This window comes from Amphibalanus amphitrite, unplaced genomic scaffold, assembly GCF_019059575.1.
Source record: "Amphibalanus amphitrite isolate SeventyFive unplaced genomic scaffold, NRLGWU_Aamphi_draft 000785F_arrow, whole genome shotgun sequence".
Lineage (NCBI taxonomy): Eukaryota > Metazoa > Arthropoda > Thecostraca > Balanomorpha > Balanidae > Amphibalanus > Amphibalanus amphitrite.
This window is the reverse complement of record NW_024882279.1, coordinates 72,072-94,424: the sequence shown is the minus strand read 5'-3', so window position 1 is coordinate 94,424 and position 22,353 is coordinate 72,072. Positions and strand designations below refer to the sequence as shown.

The 22,353-nt window shown below is 53.7% G+C and overlaps 1 protein-coding gene across 3 annotated transcripts in view; it reads left to right on the top strand.

The window, feature by feature from the left end:
- The window catches only part of LOC122366114 (death-associated protein kinase 1-like), a 138,843-nt gene that overhangs the window by 44,723 nt on the left and 71,767 nt on the right, over window positions 1-22,353 (top strand). For all 3 annotated transcript variants that reach the window (XM_043337962.1, XM_043337963.1, XM_043337961.1), the window contains exon 3: window positions 18,900-19,038. In XM_043337962.1, the coding sequence (XP_043193897.1) occupies window positions 18,900-19,038 (139 nt within the window). The remainder of the gene's footprint in view (window positions 1-18,899; window positions 19,039-22,353) is intronic.

Below are 22,353 nucleotides of genomic sequence, written 5' to 3'. Positions count from 1 at the left end.
ACGAAATACCGGCTGAGTTGTCACACGTTGAATAGGTTTATAGACATCCGTCTTGTGAAAAAGTTGAACTTTTGCCTTCAATATTTCTACAGGCAATTTTAGAAGTGTCTTCACATAGATTACAAAACCATTTAGATTATTCTATTCACTTCAAGCCTTTCCTATTGTTCTTGACGAGATGCGGGAACTATTTGTAATTAGTGTTTCTAGCTTAGTAAAAGAACATATTATGCAAACGATAAAAAAAGCATAAATGGAAGATTTTATATGCAATTTTCTCTAACAATTAATGGTAAATTATCTACATATCAAGGAAAAGATGCATGCTAACTGATAATTTAAAGTTCTTGGGGCCAGTTGTTTTCCTCTTTTCTTACGTCGCCCCAATGGCCGCGAATACACTAGTGATAACGCCTATCGTATATTTGATTGCACGATATGATTTATAATGAAGGATCTGTGGCTGGTTATGTATGTCTTTTGTATGTCTGAAACAGTGGCCCCATCGAAGGTCAGTTTTACGCCCCAGATTAACATCGAATAAATCATGTGTCAAAAGTCCTAGAACCTATATCCTCGCATTATAGGGAGCTGTTCTCATAAATATGCACCCCGTATAACTCAATTAAATTCGGATCATGACAAAATATGTCGGTGTAGACGGTAAGGATTATGTGTCAATAAAGTTGGCATCAAATGCCTACCGAGCTGCAAGGCACGCGTGGGTGTTTTATTATGGCGTATTCTGAGCCAACTCCCAATGTACTCATTTCCATTTGACTTACTTCCAATAGTGAACGCAGCAGTGGTACACTCAACGGACCTGACGAACATAAAACAACAGTGCTTTGAAGAGGTACGCCCACCAAGTAATTTGTCATGGACTAACCAGGAAGCCAGCGCGTCTTTCAGGAAAATTTCGCTGTCTCGTGGTGATGACAGCACTCCACTGCACCTGTGGTGTTGTGATGGATAGTGGCCTATTCAGCCGGCGGTGGCCGGCTCGAGCGCACTGTTCCCCGCCTTGTCACTGAGTGGACCCTGAGCGCATGCAGCCCCGGGGAGGTGCGACAGAAGCATTGGCCAGCCTACTGATCACGACACTCGTCAAGGCCGCGGCACCGTGCCGGGCAGGAAGACATGTAACCTCGTTCGGGCGTGACAGATGAACACAGGCCAAAAAGGAGAGTGGTAATGGTTGACAATGTTCCCCCACAGTAGATATGCTCAGACACACACCCCTCTATGGGTCAATGTCGAACAAGTCACGAAGACAGCCATCATTTGCAGCACTGTAAAAATATTATTCATCTGCCTTCCCATCTGTCGAATGTTTTGCTCTCCGCGTGGAAACTGAGCGCTCGTCCGCTCGTGCGCGCTACGCGATGCTATCAGCGGTCCATCATTAATTTCACACGCAGTGTTTGGGAGTGAAACACTGTCTGGGGGCGAGCCCCGGCGTCAGTAATGTGTTGGCGATGGCCTGATAGGCGTGAATTCAGGCCGACCGTGCCGCCTACTCTAGACGACCGTTCGCAGCCTGTTGTGCGTCGTGTTGATATGTCGGCCGCACTAAGTGGCGGGACCAATAGAGCAGGACCGGCTGGATCCGTGTCTTTTTTAACGAAGTCTGTCTCTCGGCTCGCCGTCAGGCGCAGATGGCACAGAGGAATGCGGAACGTGCGTCTGACATCTGACAGTCGGCAGGAGAGAGATAGAGAGAGAGAGAGAGAGAGAGAGAGAGAGAGAGAGAGAGAGAGAGAGAGAGAGAGAGAGAGAGAGAGAGAGAGAGAGAGAGAGAGAGAGAGAGAGAGAGAGAGAGAGAGAGAGAGAGAAGAGAAGGAAAGAGAGAGATTGAGAGAGGAACTGAGTCAGAAACATAGACAGATACAAAAATTCGCTCAGACAGAGTGTGAAGAAATCATAGTGAGAGAAAGATCGGACTAAGGGAAAGAGAAAGAAGGGAGAGGTAGGAGAGACCGTGTGGGTCAGTGCGTGCAGAGGTCACGAGGTCAGTCTAATGACCGGAGCGGGAGGCACGCAGCGGACGACCCGGGTCATCTTGCGGTCGGCGTGACCCGGCCCGCAAGAGACAAACAACGGGAAAAGTGAGACCCCGCGTGCCATGGAAGCTGCTCCAGAGCTGCGGCTTCACACGGTGCGGTTTATCCAGCCCGATGGCGAGTAAGCACCGATCGGTCGTACTCGTGATGTAGCAGGAATGCTTACTCGCTGGTTTTGATGTTCAAAATTCGAGACACCGAAGAGGCTATATTAGTTGGCAATTAAAAGTCAGCGGTGAGCACATGAGCGTTCACTGAATTTTAACGTGTGAAGCTCAGCCAAGCGTGCAGCCCAGTGTCGGTCATTGTTTAATGTTTAATGTTATGTCACAAGCACCTCGGGCAATGCAATGAACAGGTGATAAAATGAGTGACGACTTCAAATTTTACAACTGCTAATGTGCCGTCTAACACCAGGTATTACCGAAAGATATATCAGTTTCGCACCATTAAATCCGGGGCAGGCAGGGAAGATTGATGAATGCGGATTGTATCTGGCTTCCTCGGCTCGCGCCTCACTGAACCGTGACATATCTCGAGCAGCCAGTAGCGATATTGGAAACGGGGACCGATTTCAGCTGCCACTACCCATCGCGTCAACTCAATGAGCGCTCACTTAGGCGGGGAGGTCGAGTCACGACTCCTGGTATCGACCCAGGCCCGTCTCACCAGGTCATGCGGGACAGTTTTCCGCGCTATTTGTCTGTCACTCTCGGACGCCGGTGAAGCTGTCACCTGTCAGACTCGACATGGTTAGCTGTACAGATTCCAGTCGGGGCCGCGGCTTCTGGACAGGGTGCGGCCACTGTGTCAGAGAGCCCATCGCCTCCGGCAGTCTCATTCGGAGCGGCTGGTAGCGGGCGGCGCAGTTCTCCTCTGGTGATAAAACTGGTAAGCCAACTCTCATGATGAATTCTGGTGGTGTAGGTTTCGTGATGGGCGCGGCGCTGCGGTTTTGGTGATAGGACAGCTAGTGGTGTAGGTCGGACGATTAGAGCCGGACCGGGCCGATGATATATTGGTGTGGGGTTAGAGATGCTATCCGATCGAAGAACTGGATGGTGTGGTGAGAGCCGGTCTTCTGTGTTCATTGGCTGACATGCCTGTCTCGACTACTGTCTGATGTTGTTGTGGCGTGAAGGTCTGTTTGGGGACGCGTGTCTGACGGCCAGGAACAATCAACAATCGACGGTGAGACGCTGCCAGCGGAGGCCGAGCAAGGCTGCCTCTCGGGGGACCTGTCACCCTTTACTACGCGCCAGTCCGTGCCACTGCCGGCGGCGGTGACGGGACAGACCCCTGAGCCGACCTTGCCCGCAGCGCAGCGCGCGTCTCCGCCCCAGGGGACACGCGTCCCCATCCACTGCCATCCAGTCGTCCATGCCGTACTCCAAACCCCGCCGTCTCGTCCGTGACGACGGGGCGCCGTGTCGTGTTGGCACCCCGCCGGCAGCGCCTCTCTCTCTCGAGTGGAGATGAGTGCTCGACAATAGAGCCGCCTCACTGCGGCAGCGGCATCCCGAGATCAGCGCGAGCCGCGTCCGGCGGCGGCGCCCGCGGCAGCGGCCGCGCCGGCCGCCGGCGAGGCTGCAGTGGGGCTAATTTTGGCTCTGGTCGGTCGACGAGGGCGTGACGCGGGCCGCAGTCCGCCAGCTCCGAGCGGTCATACACCCCTACCAGCCGACACAGAACGTTCGGAGCTGATTGGGAAGGATTGAAAGAAGATGTTGCAACGTGCAGCGCAACATTGGAGGCTGCTGAAAACAGGGAGAATGCGAGAATTACCTCTTGCCACCTCATTTTAACCAGGTGAATTGAGCCAAAGTAGGTACTGATTTCCGTTGTCCATGAAGTTAGTGCCCTTGACTTGCACAATGCACAACTGTTTATTAGTTCTTACGTCGCATGGTTAGTGGAGATCCGGATGAGCCATGTTCGTCTGTAAGCGGTCGCCACTCTATGGCATCCGTCTGCTCGGTCGTTCAGACCCGCAGAAGCTGCTCTGCGCGGCGGGATATTTTCAGCAAGAGATAAGGCACCTTTTTGCGGCTGGCGCGGCGGCTGGCGCGCGCAACTAATAGCGCTGCGTTGATCCGACGTGAACCTCTCTCGCGGCGCGAAGTCGGATGTCGGCGGCGGGTGGAGAGTCGGCAAAGGCGCGGTGTTGGCGGGGGCGGCGGCGGGGGCGGGGGCGGCGCGGGAGTCACTCGCGGCGCACGTGGCCATGCCCGGCGGCGGCACGTGCCAACACGGTGGGTATTCCGGGCCCGCCACTGCTGGTCCGGCGGGCGGTGGCCGGCGGGCCGCTGAGGCGCCAGGGTGTCGATTACAAAGCTGAAGGCTACCACAGCCTGCTGCCCTTACTCCACGGACCCGATCGGTGGCTGGCAGCAGCCCCGCCCGCCGCTGCAGCTGCCAGACAGGCGACTTTGATGCTGCTTTGCGTCGGACTCGGTTCCAGACCGCCGCGCCGTCGTACCGGCCGCCGAGGCGGAGCTACCCCTCCCCCTCCGCTCCCCTTCGCTGGTCATCCTCCCTGACGTATACCAGAGCCGGAGCCGACGTCGGCCCCTCCCCTGTGACGTCAGCGCGTATCATACAGGTGGTGCTCGTATGACGTCTCGTTCGCCAGTGATGGCCCAATTGGCCCAATCACTGATACATAAAGAGGAGATGATTTCCCTTGTTGAACGGCCGTGTATCGACTTGCCAAATGGGGAATGCCAAGCATCGATTATCCCCATCAAGTTCCTTCGATTTTCTAGTAATGCATGCAATTCATATTGAAAATTGGGAACATTTTTTGGAGGTATTCGTCTTTAATATTATTGGTCACTCAAGGATTTCATGGCTTGACGATTCGTACGTGTAAGTATTGTATTGTATTGAACATTGAACAATCATGAGGGATCCACATTCTAGAATTGCGTGGCGATTACCGCTCAGACACGACGGTACATCACGCGACAATTCCATGATTATCCTATTTGAAACAAAAGTATGGAAGAGGAAGGAGAGTAAGAGAACAACGAAGGGAGGGAGAAGAGAGAGGAGTGCTGGTGTTATTCCTGCAGAGCGATGTTGTGGCATTTCGCGTATGTTGGCACTTCTTATGTTGGCATTGCCCCTAATTGTCAGGCGGGATTGTCATTAGCACCTGTCACCGCGTCACTAAAATCACTGTCACTGCGTCACTACCATCACTGTCACCGCGTCTGTCAGGGACCGTCACCTACACTGAAAACAATTTCACCCGAAGCTGGCGAATTAAGCGTTGCTCTGCGGGTGGTATATGTTAATTAACTCGTCATGTCCAGATTCTAGCTAGAGGGTAAGCAGACTTGCCTGCCTTATTACTCGTAAATATGCACTGTACCCACAGTCTGCAGTAAGGTAGCTACCCAGCAGTGGATATTGTCCCCGCGGGTGTCGAGTCATTGGCACAGCCCTCACTGAAAGAGTTGGAACTACTCGAGGTATCGTAAACGCGTATCCGTGGATGGCGAACCTTTACATAACCTGCCCTGAAGGAGTTGGATCTACTGTTACAACTAGATGGCGTTGTCTCATACAGTTTTGAATTACAATAATTTTTTAACTTTTTTTGAACCAATGATATATTGACACATTGTTTGGCGGTTTTCAAGTGGGGGCGAAAGTACAATTGTTAGGGTACATCTTTAAAACCTCTGCAATATTCATCACGGGACGATTGGCAACGCTTTTTCTTCCGAAACTACCAAGTGAGACCATTTTGATTCTTATATAGGTCACGAAAGCAGCGGCGACACGTCTTCTTGATTTCGGGCGCGGTCTGCATGACTGCCGGTGACTGAGTCATATCGAAATTTCTATGGGAATTCGATTTGACCTTTCCCACCGATATGAAACTTTCTCACCGATGCACTCAAAACTTTTTTACTACCTCCTGGAGGGTTCATTTTCATCAAACCAGCAAGATAAGAGTATATTGAAAGGGTAACTCTTTGCTACCATTATGTGCATAGTAACGGTACGTGGTTAATATGACCTTATTCGCCAGCGAAGAGTATTATTACCATGTAAATATCAATATTACTCTCGCGATCCAGAACATCACGAAAACTCTTTCCTTCTGGGTATCGTGACTCGTGTACAGATAGTCGTTTCATGCGTGGATCTTGTTTACCCTCGTGAAGATGATATTTGAAATGGAATCACTCAGCCAATCAGAAACGAGATCGGCCGTTTGCGGTTTGAAGGCCGCGCGCATCTGTCAGTTTTCGGCCGTTGGTCTCCGAGAGAGGATGTGAGCAGTGTCGGTGCCGCGCGGCGTGGCCGTTGGTGATTGTGCTTGCGTGTTGTTCATCGCCTATAGAGCCTCTGTGGACATTTTATTGTAAGTACCGATGTGCTAGAGCACTGCATGCCGTTGAGTGGTGCTAATTTGACCTGGTTAACAGGACCCCGTGCACGGCCACGTGGCCTAGGTTGTGAGTACGTACATTAATTTTGTTGTGATGCTACAAGTTTATGCATTTTGTTGGTGACTTTGAAAAAGCCTTGCACTGTAGTGATCCAGTCTCATTATCTCACGCAGACGGGCGACCACCCAGGAACGCCGTCGCTCTCTTCAAATATTGTGCGCTGTGCCTTATCCAATATGAGGGCGCTGAATGTCTTGTATTCACATTCAAAGTGCATTCAAGTTGTATCGTGGTGTTTATTGACCGTTTGTGCATTGCTGAACGCTTCGTATAAATTCGTATGCATAAGTGAAGAGTCTCACAATGTTCATGGCTGGTGTGCCCCTCGTATTGTTTGTACGGAAGCCAAATATACATTGTTGCTCTTGAAGCATGTTTTTTTAGTTGGTGAGCTCCGGTTAACAGAAGCTTCGTGAAGCTTCTGAAGCAAGCGTCTGTGAGTCTGTTACCATCCTCTGGGGGGTTTACACTAAAGGGAAGAGTAAACATTACCATGTGACAAAGGGTAGGCCAGAAGAATATACTCTCTGTAGGAGGGTAAAGCACAGAGTAGATGATGCGTTACTCCCTAGAAAAGGGTTCCGTTTAAGATTTACCCTTTCAAAGAGTGTAACCCAAAAAATGTTACACTCTAGACAAGAGTAAATCAAAAGAGTTTACCATTCAGAAAATGGTAAAAAACGTCTGTGTGTCATGTTACCCCTCCCTGGCGAGTTTACTCTTCATGAAAGAGTAAAATTTACCATCTGGAAGGTGGTAAAAAACGTCTGTGTGTCAAGCTACCATGCTATGGCGGGTTTACCCTTCAGGAAATGGTAAAAAAGTTTTCAGTGTGTTTTCTAGGTGTGAGATTGCTATAATATAGATATTTTCCCGCAAATATGGTCAGGCGTGGGAGTTTTTTTTTTGGCCCTCGTGACTTGGTCGGCGAAGGGTAGGCGTGGAGGGTAACCCCATCTCCTAGGGGTTTGTGGGGCGCTGCTGCCAGGTAGGCGCCGATTAATACCTTTCGATGGAGGGGTCGCGAGCCACTGGTGCGCGAATAGTCGTGGAGGGTTACTACTCTCCAGAGTGAATTGCGAAAGTGTTATGCCCTAAATTGACTCCTGGGAGGGTGGTTAAAAATGGTTGCGGATAGGGGTACCGGCGAGGCACCGGTTTACTCGCCAGTTTTGGGTGAAATTGTTTTCAGTGTACTGCTGACACATCAATGTCACCACTGTCACGCCCTGCAGGTCCTGGACGCCCATCGAGTCCATTCAGCCATCACCAGCCGTCGATATAGCTCCCTGCCCTTGCCGGGCGCTGTTAGTTCGCCATTCGTCGCTGCATCTGCCCCCGACAGATTCTGTTTGTGTTCCCCGTGGAGGTATGCAGCGTGAGGCGCAGTTCGCTCAGTTGGGCTCCTTCCAGAGTCGCAGAGCATCAGATAGGAATGTTGGAACGGGTTGACTAGCTGCGGAGAAAAAAAAACGAGGATCTCGCTGAGATCGTGATTAGGTGATGTTTCTGTCAGTCGTTTTGGATCGATCTCCTTTTTTGTGCGTCTCTGTATCAACAGTGTCGATAATAAGCGTCAAACCAGTGTCCGGCTACCTGGAGAGATTGGAAAATCGGTCCCGGATCTACCCCGTAACAGGCGGTCAGACCAGGTGAAGCTAGGATCTAGATTGTCAGCGTCTGTGAGATTAACAGGGAAGCATCCACCGGGGGCGAGTGACAAATTCGCTCCACGTCTGGCCGTGAGTGGCTGGGTCTCGTCGGGTGACAGCAGCCTCCCAGCTCCCGGATAATGCACTCTGTTTTCTCTGGCGCTGACTCCCGACTGTGTCGTCTCCTCAGAGTGGCTGGCTGCCGGTTCGGGGCCTCCCCGTTCTTTGTCTGAATAGCCGAGTGGCTTCCGGTGGACTGGAACTGATTTTTAACAGAGACATTCTGTTTACACCAGACGCGGACGATGGCGGCATGGGGGTGTCATCGTTCCCAGAACTAACCTCCTGGCACTGAAGGTGTGATGTTTGCTGGAAATGAACAATCAACGTTTAGCGGAGAATGGAGATCAATAGTACCAGCAAACGCAAAAGGAGAAACACATTAACCCTCGCATGTGTGAGGCGTTTGCCAGCTTCTAATGTGTAGGGGGGGTCGGTTGGACCCCCCCTTGCCGTTTGGCCCCTGATCGAGCTAGAGCTTCGCGGAAAAAACGAGCGTGTTGCCCGTGACGAGAGGAAGCCGATGATACCCAATTTTAAGGTCCTAGGTCATTGCTTGACCTTCCAGGTCAGGTCAATGACCCAAAGTCGGGAAAATCGGACCTGTTAGAAAGTCGTAAAGTGTGGCTGCTAAGGGGTTTTTCGGGGTGCTGATCACGAATATCGTGTTAGTTTTGATCACAGATGATGTCTTTAAGCATTTAGATCAGGTCGGGTCAGGTCAGGTCAGGTCAACCAGTAGGCGTCGTGACGGGCATTCGTAGTACGTGTCAACCACCTCTGACAGCTTCGTAACATGTTACGAAGGCACCAAAACTACTTCGTAAATGTTCAAATGGTTGCTAAATTCGAATTCAGCTCCAAAAACTAGCCTAGAAACATGTACAGCTCGAAAAAGTGAACCGAGGTCACCCGAGGTCACCAAAGGTCAATGACCTGACCTGACCTTCAGGTGACCTTGACACCCACCCTAATGCATGGAAGCAACATCAAATCACATGTTTGAACGTTTGAAACCACGAAAAGCTTGCAAACGCGCTGCTAATGCGAGCCGACATACGCAGAATCGCGATTCCGGCCAAACATGGTCTCGGAAAAGAGGTCACAGGTCAAAGGTCATTTGGGTCAGGGTCATGAAATTTTCAGGGTAGGTGTCAAATTGATCAGTGTGAGGGTACTGAAAGTTTCGTCGCGATCGGCCGCTTTTTACGCGAGTTATTCGCGAAAAACCATGGGGGGGTCCATCCGACCCCCTACACATGCGACACACCCCCTACACATGCGAGGGTTAACACATTATCGACAAAAGAAGAAACGCATTATCGTCATTTGTGTCTCATCATGCGATAAGCCATGTCTCAACAAGCTTTCATTGGGCTCAGCATATCATTGATTAACTATAGAATTGCTTCCCGTTTATATTATGGTTTGCGTCAGCCGTCAGCTAATATCAATGAGTCATTTTATCTGCACTTATCTCACGGCTCATATGTCAGATCATTACCTAATGATGCGTGTCGGCCTGTGACGTATCAGCGTCTCCCGGATCCTACCTGTCCTCGGAACAGTGACCGATACGGACCCAGTTTCTCCCGCAGCGTTCAGTCCGAAGTACCTCGCTAATCGGACACACAGTAGCAGCTCTCACACAGCGCCGATCCCTGCCATTGGCCAGATTATCGAATCACTCGCGTAACGGTGTGGTCGTTAGTATTCCGTCGCTCCGCCCAGAGCTCATAATTGAGAGAAAATAGCAGTCATCAGGGCTGTCGGCGTTTCTCCCGTTTGCGGAAGGCGTTTCTGGGAGAGAAGCTCGGCCCGCGCATCTCTCATTCGTCTTTCATCCCTGGCTCGACGTCGTCCACCGGAGGCACTATAGACTCTGGGCGGGCGGCTCGGTGCTTAAACTACCACCCCATCAGCCGGCGCACCCATTTGTCGTCCGCCGCAAGAAGGGTCCATTCTTCTGGTACTTTCTCCAGTAGGCGGCGGCGCGGCTCGGCCGCGGGTCACGCGAGGTCAACCAAGGTCGCGGCTCGCGACTGTGATTTAATTAGCGGTGAGCGCGAGCGGCGGGCGGGTGGCGCGCGTGTGCCGCTGATTAGTGCATTCGGCTGACCCGGTGACCCGACCCGATGGACGGCAGTGGGGGCGATCGAGCTGCGTCACACTCAACGACTGCCATCACAGTCCATCGCTGACACCGCCACCGTACGCAGTGGGAACCCGAGGCAGTCCACCGCTCCTGCCGCGCGGCCCGACCGCACGGTTAAGTGCAGCCAAACGCCGCGAATAATTAGGGCCGATGAGACGATTTGTGGCTCGGCGCGGAGGCGGTCGCCGTGGTCAGGCATACAAATGCCGGCCGGCCGGCTCCGTGTTCGGGTCACCTGGTCGGGTCAGGCGGCTGAGCAGAGCAGTGGAGCAGGGCCGCCGCGGAGGAGCCGGGCTGGTGTGGAGAGTTTACGAGCTGTGCGGCTGCAGGTGCGACTCGGCTCGCCCTCCCTCGCTCTCTCCAGCCAGCACGTGGAGGAACGCTGCGTGCGCCGGCCTCCGCGGGCGGTGCCGTCATCTTCATTAGCGGCCGGTAATTTCGGCCAATTCAGCGCGATCTGCTCATCGGTGGGGCCGGTCACGAGCGGTCGGCGCAGACCGGGGTGGGCCGGCGCGGCGGTCCCTGGGAGACCGTCCCCATGTACCGACACGATGGTCTCTGGGAGTCCGTTCCCAGCCTAGCGCCGGACGGGGACCAGCGGTATCAGTTCCCGGTACGACAGAGAAGGGGAGAGGCGTAACGACCCATCAAAGCCCGATCACCCTCGGACCGGTCGCTGGGGAGCATCTCTGCAGTGTTGCACTGTTCACAAGAACTCGTCCAATCGCGCCATCTCTGCTTCAATACACCGAGGGGATTGCGCGGATGCGCAGGTTGCGTCACAGGTATCGAACACAAAAATACCTGACAACGCGACGATAATTGGACTACACTGCATTGAAATCCTGCTCACCTCTCTGGATCCGGGGTTCCAGGAACCTGGCCCAGGTGTGGATGGAACCGTGGCTTCCAGGCGGGCTGGATTCCGGGTCAGCGTGCTACTGGTCACATATCTTAGCTACCTTCACCGGTCCTGGCAGTCGGGTCGGTCGACGGTGAGTCATTTCTAAAATTCCTGAATCTTGTCTTGTCATGCCCGATACATGTCGACATTTGTACACATAACTCATGGTTGTTGAATTCGAGAGAACGCGTCATGTATTCAGCTATATCTTACATAAAAGGAGCGACTGTATTGTAACTGAAATTTCTGATGAAAATAGATGTGAGTCAGCGGAGTCAGAAGATGTAGGTCGTGCCGCTCGTCTTCTTGGCCTGTTGGGAGCCGACCGTCTATGGTGACCTGTCTGGCAGTGAGCGGGGTTGCCTTTCGGGGCAGTCACAGTGACCTGCTCCTGTCCTGATACTGACCTCTGACTGTCGGGTTGGGGGGTCTCTGAGGTCTCTTTGACTGAGGTGTTGAATGTTCACATGCTCGGCCGCGCGTCGGTCCTGCAGTCTTATAGACTTAGCGCCGGTTGTCATCATAATAGTTTTAGAAGATGCTTATGCGGTAAGTGGCAGCATATCGACAGGCCTTTTCCTTCACTTGAGCTCCACAATAAGCAACGAAAATGACAACGTTGACTGCTGTCTTCTTGTTTTATTCTTCTTAATGGATGTCATTTTTATTCTTTGGAGCGCTCTTGCGAGGAACATTATGAATATTAGAGAGAGAAAATATATGAAAAATTGACCTCTCCTCGACATTCAAAATTATTTGAATAGCCAAATAGTATTGTATTGATATTTCGACCAACAGGTCTTCTTCAGAATAAGACAGTGTACACAAGTGTACGAGAATACAATAATTGATGCAGCAGACTTGTCTGTCTGCTGCATCAATTATTGTATTCTCGTACACTTGTGTACACTGTCTTATTCTGAAGAAGACCTGTTGGTCGAAATATCAATACAATACTATTTGGCTATTCAAATAATTTTAAATGTCGAGGAGAGGTCAATTTTTCATATATTTTCTCTCTCTGATGTCATTTTTACCATGACTCCTAAATAAGGAACCCTGTAAATAAGCAGATGATGGGATGCATTGGTAACTCCATCAAAACCATAGCTACAGATAACTCTATCAAAGCCTATTGCCAGCTCATTGCATCCTTTCTCAGCCCTGCAGCCCGGCCTGGCGACAGGGATCTGGCGGTACCGGTGCGTTCGGCAGCAGCAGTCATATCAGGTCGTTTTGTAACCGACCTTGTATAAAAAGTCGTCAGCAAGCTGCCTGCCGTTTTTGCCAACGGTGTCCGTAGAAAGTGGTACTTCGTGAGCGGAACGGGCCCGGAAGCCCCCGAACGGGCGTCTGTCACCCCGCTGTCTGCATCGGACGCATGTCATGTCAGTGGTAAATTTCTAGCATTCAGATGACCATTAAAAACCGAGGAACAGTTCAATATTCATAAGATCATTCATTTGGAGAGTTTGCCCACCCGGGGAGCGAGTAGTGAATGCAGCACGGTGGCATCAGCTCTGATAAGCAGCTGTCAGGGCATAAGCCGCCTGGCCGACTCCTGCGGCCGTCTGCAATGCCTCCCTGGCCGATTCCTGAACGCGGCAAGTCATAGTGCGCTTATCTGATCGCGTTTACGACCATTATTAATGTCGGCGAGCCATTATGTTTTCACGTAATGAGCGTTTCGGCCCGTTTGCAGTGCCTTCTGACGTGTGTGGGGATTTGTTTTAATTCGCGGCCGGCGCGGTCCGTGCTTGGATTGGTGAATGGCTCCGTTCGTCACAGGTAATCACCGTGTAAGCGGGCCGTGTTCGGCCCGTTCGGCGTGCTCGTTCCCAGGCGAACGGCGAGGGCGGGTCGCCGCAGGTCGCCCCGGCGCCGCCGACGGGCGCGCCGCACAGACCTCTGCCTCTCCCGTCTCGCAGTCGGGTGCCATGTTGTCCCTGGGCACACAGGATGTCTCCTGGCTATTGCCCAGTTCGTTTGCATTGTTGCAACGTGCCTGTCATGCCTGTTGATGTCACTTGTCCGAGGAGCAGTCCAAACAGCTCAGCCGCGACGCCTGCAGCCCAGTGATGTAGTGTTTGTCTATCGAGGAGCGGCCAAGCCATGCTGTTGAAGCCGTTGTAAATGTGATAAATGATCAAATCGCCAGGGAATTCCGGCTATGCCTGATTGCGTGAATGAAGAGTGGACACTTGGGGTAACAGATGGCCAGTGTCGCCGACAGCTACTGGATATTGCGAGGGATTATCATGCAGAGTAGCTAGAGAACTGTGGGAAAGTGAGGGCTGCAGCTGATCAGGCTGCGCCGAAACGCTTCAGAGAGAGACGGTGAGAAATCAGACTGAGTGACCTCGACCTTATACCGAGTGCGATGTAAAAACGGCACCATTCGCCGAGTTCCGACGGTGCCACGGCCCACTGGCAGCGTCCGGTGTGCGCTGTAAACTGGCAGCTTCAGATACCGGGCCGGCCTTCCTGCAAGTCGGGCGCGCCAATGTCGGGCGCACACATAGCATTCACACGCACTGGGCACACACGAAAACACACACACCAGCACACACGGCCCGCGCGGTATTGAAACGCTATAGAATTAGACCAAACAGCTTCCAAACAGCCAAATGAGGGTGATACGGCGAGCAGAGCTCTATTCTGAGTCACCCAGTCGCAACGAGGCCCACCGGTCGATCGTCGAGGGGCGACCCATTTCGATCGGTGCCGCGCAAGGTCGCAGGGGGAGGGGCTGGGCGGCTGACTGGAGCGGGCGCCCGTATCGGCCACCCGCTTTGTCCGCGTCTGTCAGCCGGCGAAATTGGCGCCCCGGCCGCGCCACGACACGCCGCCGAATCTGGAGCGCCGTGTGCCGTATGCGCCGCGCCGCAATCGACGACCATTGAGCCGGCCGGGCGGGGTCGGAGGTCGCCGGTCAGCCCTGATGGGGTACGGGCCGTGCATACTGCAGCGGCTACCGTGTCATGGGGCCCGAGCCGCGTCACGAAGCATTAGTCAACGGAGTCGGACAGGGCCGGGCCGGCGGGAGGCGGCGCCCCGTCGCCGCCGGCCCGGCACGTCCGCGTCGGCATTGCCGCACCAGCGCGCCGAGATCGCCATCACCGCGCTGCGATTGCCGCGCGGCACGAGCGGCGCTCTGGGCCTGCCTGGCGACCGGCAGTGGACTGACGCCGGGCCGGGTCAGGGGGAGCAGTGGACGCCGCGGGGTAAAACCGGTGGATATAAACAGTAGGTACGGATTCAGTCGGTGCCGCCTAGCCACCGGTGCCGCTGCTGACCTCACAGCTCTTCGCCATGCCGTCCACAGTCACGGAGTATCGCTCACCCAGAGCACTTCTCAGAGGACCGAGTCCTGAGGTCACCGAGGTCCTGTTGACCCAGCCTTGGCTCGGGCTGCGCAGATCAGCCTGCGGACTGCGGAGCCGGCCGATCCCCTGACCTGGCCGTCCGCGGATCTCTATGACCGGAAACTGGCTGTCGGCCAGCCGCGCCTTGCCAGGAGCTCACGTCGGGCCATGATTTCGTGAACCGGGTCGTTTCGACGGAGTTTACAAATATAGCGTGCCTGCTGGGGCGATGCGCCAGCTCTTTGTCCCGGGAATCTCTGATAGGCTGGCAAACCATGACGCTATATGCTACGTTTCCAGTGATACGCTCTTCAGCTGCAGCTCTTCAGGCTTCAGCTGCGCTGTAAGTTTGCGGGCAAATTTCGTAACAGGCAGATATTTTCAGACAGTTTGCTTCGTTTGTACTTTATCTTCACAGATAGACAGTTTTGACAACACACCAAACCACACAACCAATCTCGGCATCAGATCTACCATCCTTGTTCCAGCATCGCAGCATGCAGAGCACAGACCCGTATGAGCCGTTCCATCCAGCCCCATTCGGACCGGCTTGGAGACCGACTCGGACCTGCAGCGCCTGCACTGGGCCAGCCGCGGAGGCCGCCGGCTCCACAGCGCGGCCTTGCGCTGACCGCACTGTAAAAAATATTGACGAGCTATGTGTCAAAACAAGGGTCTCGAAACAGTCACCAGGTTGTCAATGCTTCCGGTACCTACCACTTGACTAGTTACCGCTTAGTTAGCTTACAGGCTGATAACTATCCAGATCGTTATGATCCGGTATTGTAATGATACCCTAGGTGTACCTTTGTTTTGAAGTGCTGAATTAACTATCAAGGTTGTTTGACGTTTGTTTTCGCCTCAATCCGAAACGAGGAAGACCCTCATCAAATTATTAGGTGAAAGCCAGGCTCAGGATGATCAAAATACTAGGGGTAGTTTTGTCATAGTAATCTGTGAAGGGTGAGGAACAAGCCGTAGCAATGCACTCGTCACTAAACCAGCCTGAGATTATTCGCCAGGTAGCTGCTGCGTTTCCCTACTTGCTGAATCATGTTTGCAACTTTCCATTTCCAGACACTTTTTACGGCAAATAAATTGTTGGGTTATTTGGAAGGTGAATGACAATTTTATTTCTATAAGTCACTACATTTGTATTTCCGATTGCACTAAAGCTTTTTTTTTTAATCGTTTGCGTTAGGTTTTTATTGTTCGCAATAAAGTTGCGCACCTGTGAATCCTTCACTTAAGCGTTCCCGGCTTCCCGGCGCCAGTTGCGTTGTGCCGTGCCGCGTTCGGTCGGGAGTGCGCGCGTCTGTGCAGTGCGAGTGTTTATCACTGGGCAAACCTGTATCGTTTCCATTTGTGCAGTGTCTAGTTATGAAGAATTGCTTGCCGATATATGACCTGCAGTGATCGACGTTCTGATTCAATAACTTGCCATAAGCCATTATTCTCAACCAAATCGCGCAGAGACGTTTGCAAAGTTGTCGAGGGGGGGGGGGGGGGAACAAGAGCGATTTTAAATGAATTGCTCTCCATGCAGTGCAATAGGACTTAGGTTTGATTTTTCGAAAGTTGTGGAGCCGCCCCCGGTGTCCGGCCTGGCCAACTCTCTCAAGAACCGACAGCTAACGGAACACTGAAGTTTCACTACGACGATTTCCGCCAAAGTTATGAAGAAAAGGCAAGTGCAAGAAGCAAAACTTCTCTTGGTAATCAAAACTTAGGTTTGGCAAATTCCAAACCCTAAGTCACTACAACTGTGGATGTAAATAAGCTGGTTATTGACGGCCAAGCTCTGGCCAATCTGAGGTTCAGACCTAGTGTCTCTCGGACGCCAATGGAGCGCCTCCGGCAGGCGGACGTGAGCCGGGATGCTCGGTGCCGCGCTTTGCTGCTGAGGGTCGAGCCGGTGTGCTTGGGCCGCCCGAGCTACAGCGCTAGGTGATGGAAAGTGCAGTGAAGGGCTGTGCACTTTGCAGTCTGAGATGTGGGCATCCTCAATGTTTATCACAGTGCGAGGACTTCAAGAGGTGCGGACATTGGAGAAGCCGATGGAATGCACCCAACTCTTTTCGACATCCCTGTGTAGGCCGGTAAAACTGGCCAATATAGTCTGTCAACAAAGCTTCCCTGGTGCGTCATTCAAGCGGTTCTTATCCAATATCCAGCCTGATGCTGTCCTGGACCTGCGGTCCTTTGCTGAAGCTGCCGCCGTCAGTGGAAGCAGTGCCCCATCCCCGTCAGCTGCGGCCAGCGTGCGGACAGCCTCGTGAGTCCGACCAACCGTTAATGACCGGTATTAGCGCAACGCATCGTTACATGATCCAACAATTATCATTAGCGATTGGTTGGATGACTGGCATGGGAGCCGGGCCGGGGTCCTGCCCGGTCGACCTGTCGTGACCCTCGGCGACCTCGGGTGAGCCCGCAGGGACACGTCAGTCTCTCTGTAGCGACAGGGCTGTTGCGGTGGACGGGTCGCCTGACCTCGTTTGCTCACCGCGGCATGGGAGCTGATCGGAGCGAGCGAGACAGAACAATGCCCTATCTGCCAGGGGCCACTCGAAATGGACCTTATCGGCGGGTGATTTGAGAGGACGACACGCGGGTCACGGGAACCCCCGACCGCACGCCAGGTCGGAGGTGCAGGCGCTGGGTGGGGGAATTCGCTCTCTAAAATGGTGTGACAAAAAAGTCCACAGAGCTTTCAAGTTCTAAAGCACATGGCAACATAACAAAATACTTTCATAAGTAAAACTTTTCTACTGAACGCTCTTTTTCAGTCGCAACACGTCAGCCCACTCGTCATTAGTTTGTCATCAAAAAGCGTTTCATTGGGCTTCATCCATGAAGGCAGGTCTACCTTTGCGCGCTCGGAATCAAATCAAATTCATTGAGAAAAAAATAATCTGTGAAATACAGGTTCGTTTGTATTCACTTCTCCTCCCATGGATTTGCAAATAACTATATCTCTGACATAGTTTTGAAATTCCACAGCCGGAACGATGCTAGTGGCAGTGGCACCGGTAGCACTTCACTTCTTGCACCTGCAGAGGGCCGGTGCCTACCGATCTTCTAAGCGCGGCGCGGGCGGGTATTGTGCGGCCGGCTCGAATGATAAGTTGTTTGGCCGATACAGAACAGAGGCCGACATTAATCAGTAGGCGCAGCGGCGCGATTGCTACCGAGCTGGCCGATACGACCCGGGTGTGGCCCGACGGCCGGCCGGCAGGGCCGCTGCATGAACGGGTGCAGCCTGAGCTGAATGCAAGGCAGACTGGAGTGGCTAGTGAACATGCCCTTCGAATGAATCTAGATCCAGAATGATGCCGACTAGCGCAATAAATGGCAAAATGACGTTTACTACTGTCACGATTTTCTGCTTCAAATTCAAGAGTAACTAATTTGCGAAACGAGTCTAGCGATTTAACCAAGAACACTCAGTAAGCAGCTCTGCTTCGACATCAGCGTCTATATTTACTCCCTCCCTACCGGAACACGGTCCTCGTACTTGCATGCACTACATCCCCGCGGTATGCAGCGCGCTCTAAGAGCACCGCACGCTCTCCTGCTAGCCCGCCGCGGTCAGTATGCGGCCGGCGCGCCGGCTCTCGGCTATCACTCAGTGGGGCGGCGCCCTGTCTCCGGCGGGCATCTGGGCTCCCGCCGACGTCAGGAGAGCACTGATCCAGTTCATGATGACCGCACGTCCGCTCCGGTCAGCGGTGGTCAGCGGTCAGTGGTCAGTGGTCAGCGGTCACCGGCGCGGCACGGTCGACCTGTCGGCGGCGGCGGGCGAGGGAGGGGGAGGGAGAGGAAGAGGGCGAGGGCGGCCACCGCTGGGTGTGAAGTGGCCCCGTAACCAGGCGACGACTTATCGCGGCCGAAATCGGCGCCACAGCGGTTTTATCATCGTGAAATGAAATAACGGATAAGGGTCTCAGCGCCGCGCTGGGCACTCAACTCTATAAGCGTGAATCAAGAGCAGGTCACGGGCATGAACGTCAAATGGAGTCTAACGTAATCGTGTACGTGCACACGCAGCTGTGACGTGGGATGAATACGAATATCTGCAGCTGAGCGAGCGCTCTAATTTACATTCGTTACTGTCTTGTGTCACGTGCCTGCTACTGCTCCATTTGAAATTGGTCAGCCACTGACTGGTGGAATGGTGACACGTAGGTATGTGCGTTCGGCCCCCATTGACGCTCCCGTTTTTGTTTTGCAGCGTCCGCGGCGGAGAGCTCTTCGAGTTTGTCACGGAGAAGGAGCGACTCAGCGAAGCAGAGGCTTCATTCTTCATCAAACAGATTCTCAGCGGTTTGGAGCACATGCACTCCAAGCGGATAGCGCATCTCGATCTGAAGGTAAGTAGCGGGAGTCTTACGTCGGCACTAAATCTTCGCTCGATGAGCCTGCCGTTTGGCGCAGTTTGCGACCGTCAGCAGGTGTCAATTCTCAGTCGAAAGTATTATATGTGGGTGACAACAATCGGACCCCTGGGGCTGATGACATTCCTCAACTTGCCGAGTGACACTATCATCCGCTATTCAAGTCCAATAAATCGCGGGCCCGTGCCAGGCGCCTCACCGCCCGTCCAGCCGCCGCACTATGCCGCGATGCAGTGGCGAGCGTTGTGTAGTTTTGTCCGAGCAGGAAGGACGGGCGAGGTAAGACGCTCGGATGGGCCGTTACTGGACAACAGTCAATTGGCCCGGTAACACGCGGTAATAGTTGTCAAAGCCGGTTTGGAGGCGACCCTGAACTAGTGTGACGTCCGTAAATGTGAAAGATTCCTCGTCTGTGTGACCAAGCATGCTTGACTGAGCAGTGTTCCTCCATAAAGGGAAAATGAACAACAATATTACTCAGGCTTCCTTCTTGCGTGATATTTTACATCACGATTTCAGCAATGCTCATTACCACGCGATGCTCTACATGGAAAATATGACTAACGTTTACAAAAGCATACAAACCGGTGGTTGTCCAGTGTCCACCCACCATTGCTGCATATAGCACTACCATCTAGCTCCGCAACAGTCAACACACAAACATATGTGTCCCATTTAAGTCCGACCCAGATGAGGTAACCTCGTCACTCCGTGGCCGCCATGTGGCCTGTCTGTCGTGTATTCGCCCGTCTCGGTGGACGACTGACGCGTCCTCGCCACTGTCTGGAGACTCGTGGTGGTCCTGGCCGGTCCATTGTGTCCCATCCCCGTCACCGGAGGCATGCGAGACAGTGACGACAGGTCGGCGGGCCGCCACTTAACCGGCCTTTGTCCCAGCGTGTGCCCCGGTGACCCGGCGACCCCAGCTGATGGCACGGCGCTGGGGATGTTCTTCAGACGAGGACTGCCGCTGGGACGGCGGATGGAGACATTCCTGGGCCTGGAGCAGACGTTTTTAGGCAGAGGAACGATGGAGATAGGAAACCTGATGGTTGACGGTCGGCCGGCTGACTTTTGTATGTTGTTTCTGAGAAACGCTGCTTGTAATGTTGAATAAAATAATTCAGAAAGTAGCGTCGGGCTTTCTTTATTGCTGGAAATGAAATGTAACTTAATCTGCTCCAGGTTATCAATAAGCGGTGCTCGAATGGTCCAAATGACAGCGTAATGACGCCCACGATTTTTATCGTGTTTGCTTTTCAAACATCAGCTGGACAGTTCCCATGAAAATCTCCCTCGCGACCGTCACGGCTCTCGGATGCGCTTGTGTATTCTCACGACCAGCTTTTTACCTCGGTTACCGCATGTTACCAGTCGTTTGGACCCCGAGGGATGAAAGTCTGTCACGCCGGCGCCATCCCCAGCTCCAGCGGACCGGTCGCGTCCCCGGTCGGTCGTACCGATGACCCCGGCGTGCCGTGGGGGCGGTACCGAGTGGCTGAGGTCAGCTGGGTCACGGGGGCAGCCCGGTCGACCCGTACCGTCCCGTGAGGCCGGGGGCCGGGCCGCAGCGGACGGCTGAGTCAGGGGCCGGGCCGGACCCCGCCCGGTCGACCACGTCCCTGGGGCGCCGGTCACGACCGCGCTCTGTTCGGGACGCCGGGGCGCTCGTGATTCGTGAGCTGTGTCCGGGGCGTGGGGCGGGACCCAGCGAACTCGTGAACCACGAGCGGGCTGACCGGCGCGCCGGCCGCGCCACGCCGAGAGCGGCAGGAATGCGAATGAGCTGTGCCGGACACTAAAGCTGTCATCGGACAATTATAGGCGCCCGGACCTGTTTATTACGTGACCTGCCGCCTGGCGCCCAACAAAGCTATGTAGTTAACAGCCGCGTCGGCTCATAAACTGACCTCTCGTCATGGTCCGCTGCCTCCGAGGCCCCTGGCGGCTCCGATGGGAGGAGGGACGGGCAGGGACATCTGATCGGCCACCCCCTATAGGAAATCCCATCGGTAGCGGCTGTCTGATGCGAACTCCAGCCGGCCGAAAAGGTATCACCCGGTCATGCTCGGTAAACATAAGTGACGAGAAATCGCCGGCAGCACGCGCTGTCTGAATGGAAAGCCGCCAAATCGGGCTGCACATGATGCCCAGCCGGTCGTTAGTGTAAATTTATGATGAGCCACATATAGATCTCGGCTATCATTTAGTCAGACGGGCGTGAAATATCACGGGTGATAGTATTTTACTGGCCGGCTCGTGTTCTCGGAGCTGTTGATTGTGTATGGCGTCTGAATACCTGCGCCGGTATGAGGCGAATGTCAGCTCCTCCCTGATCAAACAGAGATGCCGCGCCTAGCTGTCCGGAGTATAAACATTAAACAAAGTAAGTAACCATTACATCGCTGATACAACCCATGTGGTGGACTGAAGGCTGGGCTTCAACGTTATGTTCGAAACCAGAATGCATGACGATTCGGTCAGAAGTCATGGTAGCAGCGCACTCGGCAGTCTCCGGGCTCCGGGCGCACCACTCGGCTCACCGGTCTCCGGGCTACATCAGGTCCTCCAGGGTCCTTCAGGGTCCTTTCCGGTTCCCACCGGCGCCTACCGGTCTCTGTCTCCGGCGGGGCGTCTCGACGCGGCACTGTGCTCCTTATGAGGCCGTCGGCAGCGTGTCAACGCCGGCGCGACACGACCGATGACCTGGTGACCCAGACGGCACCGCAAGGTCGCTGCGGAGGCCGCTGGGGCCGACAGCACCCAGAGTGGACCGGGTCCTCCTCCACCGGGCTCCTCAGAGTGGACGGGGCTCCTCCGCCGGCCCGGCGCCTCATGTCAGACGTGCGCCGTATAATGGGAGCCATAAACACTGCAGGATATTATTTCATCAGAATGAAATCGGAATAAATAACATAGCGGTATAATTGTTCAATTAAGCGTAATGCTACCACTTATGGGTCACTGCACTAGATCTCTAAAAATGTTGATTGCGCTCATGACTGCGAGATATCATTTAGACAAACTAAAAAAAAAAACGAGAGAAATATCTCCTTGTACGACTCATGCAGTGAAACCACTCATGCCCTGTCATAATGAACTAACCGCTAGCCACGGCTCGTGCCGATTTAATCCGCTGAAAGGATGCTCACGACCTCGTCAGCGGCGCGCTGGCGAGCCCTTTATCCTGGGATCGGGTTGCCGCCGCTCGGGGCCACCGTTATCAGCGCCTGCCGTCCATAGAGCACGCGGCCGGCCGGCTCGTGGCGCCGCGCCGCTCTCGACTGCACG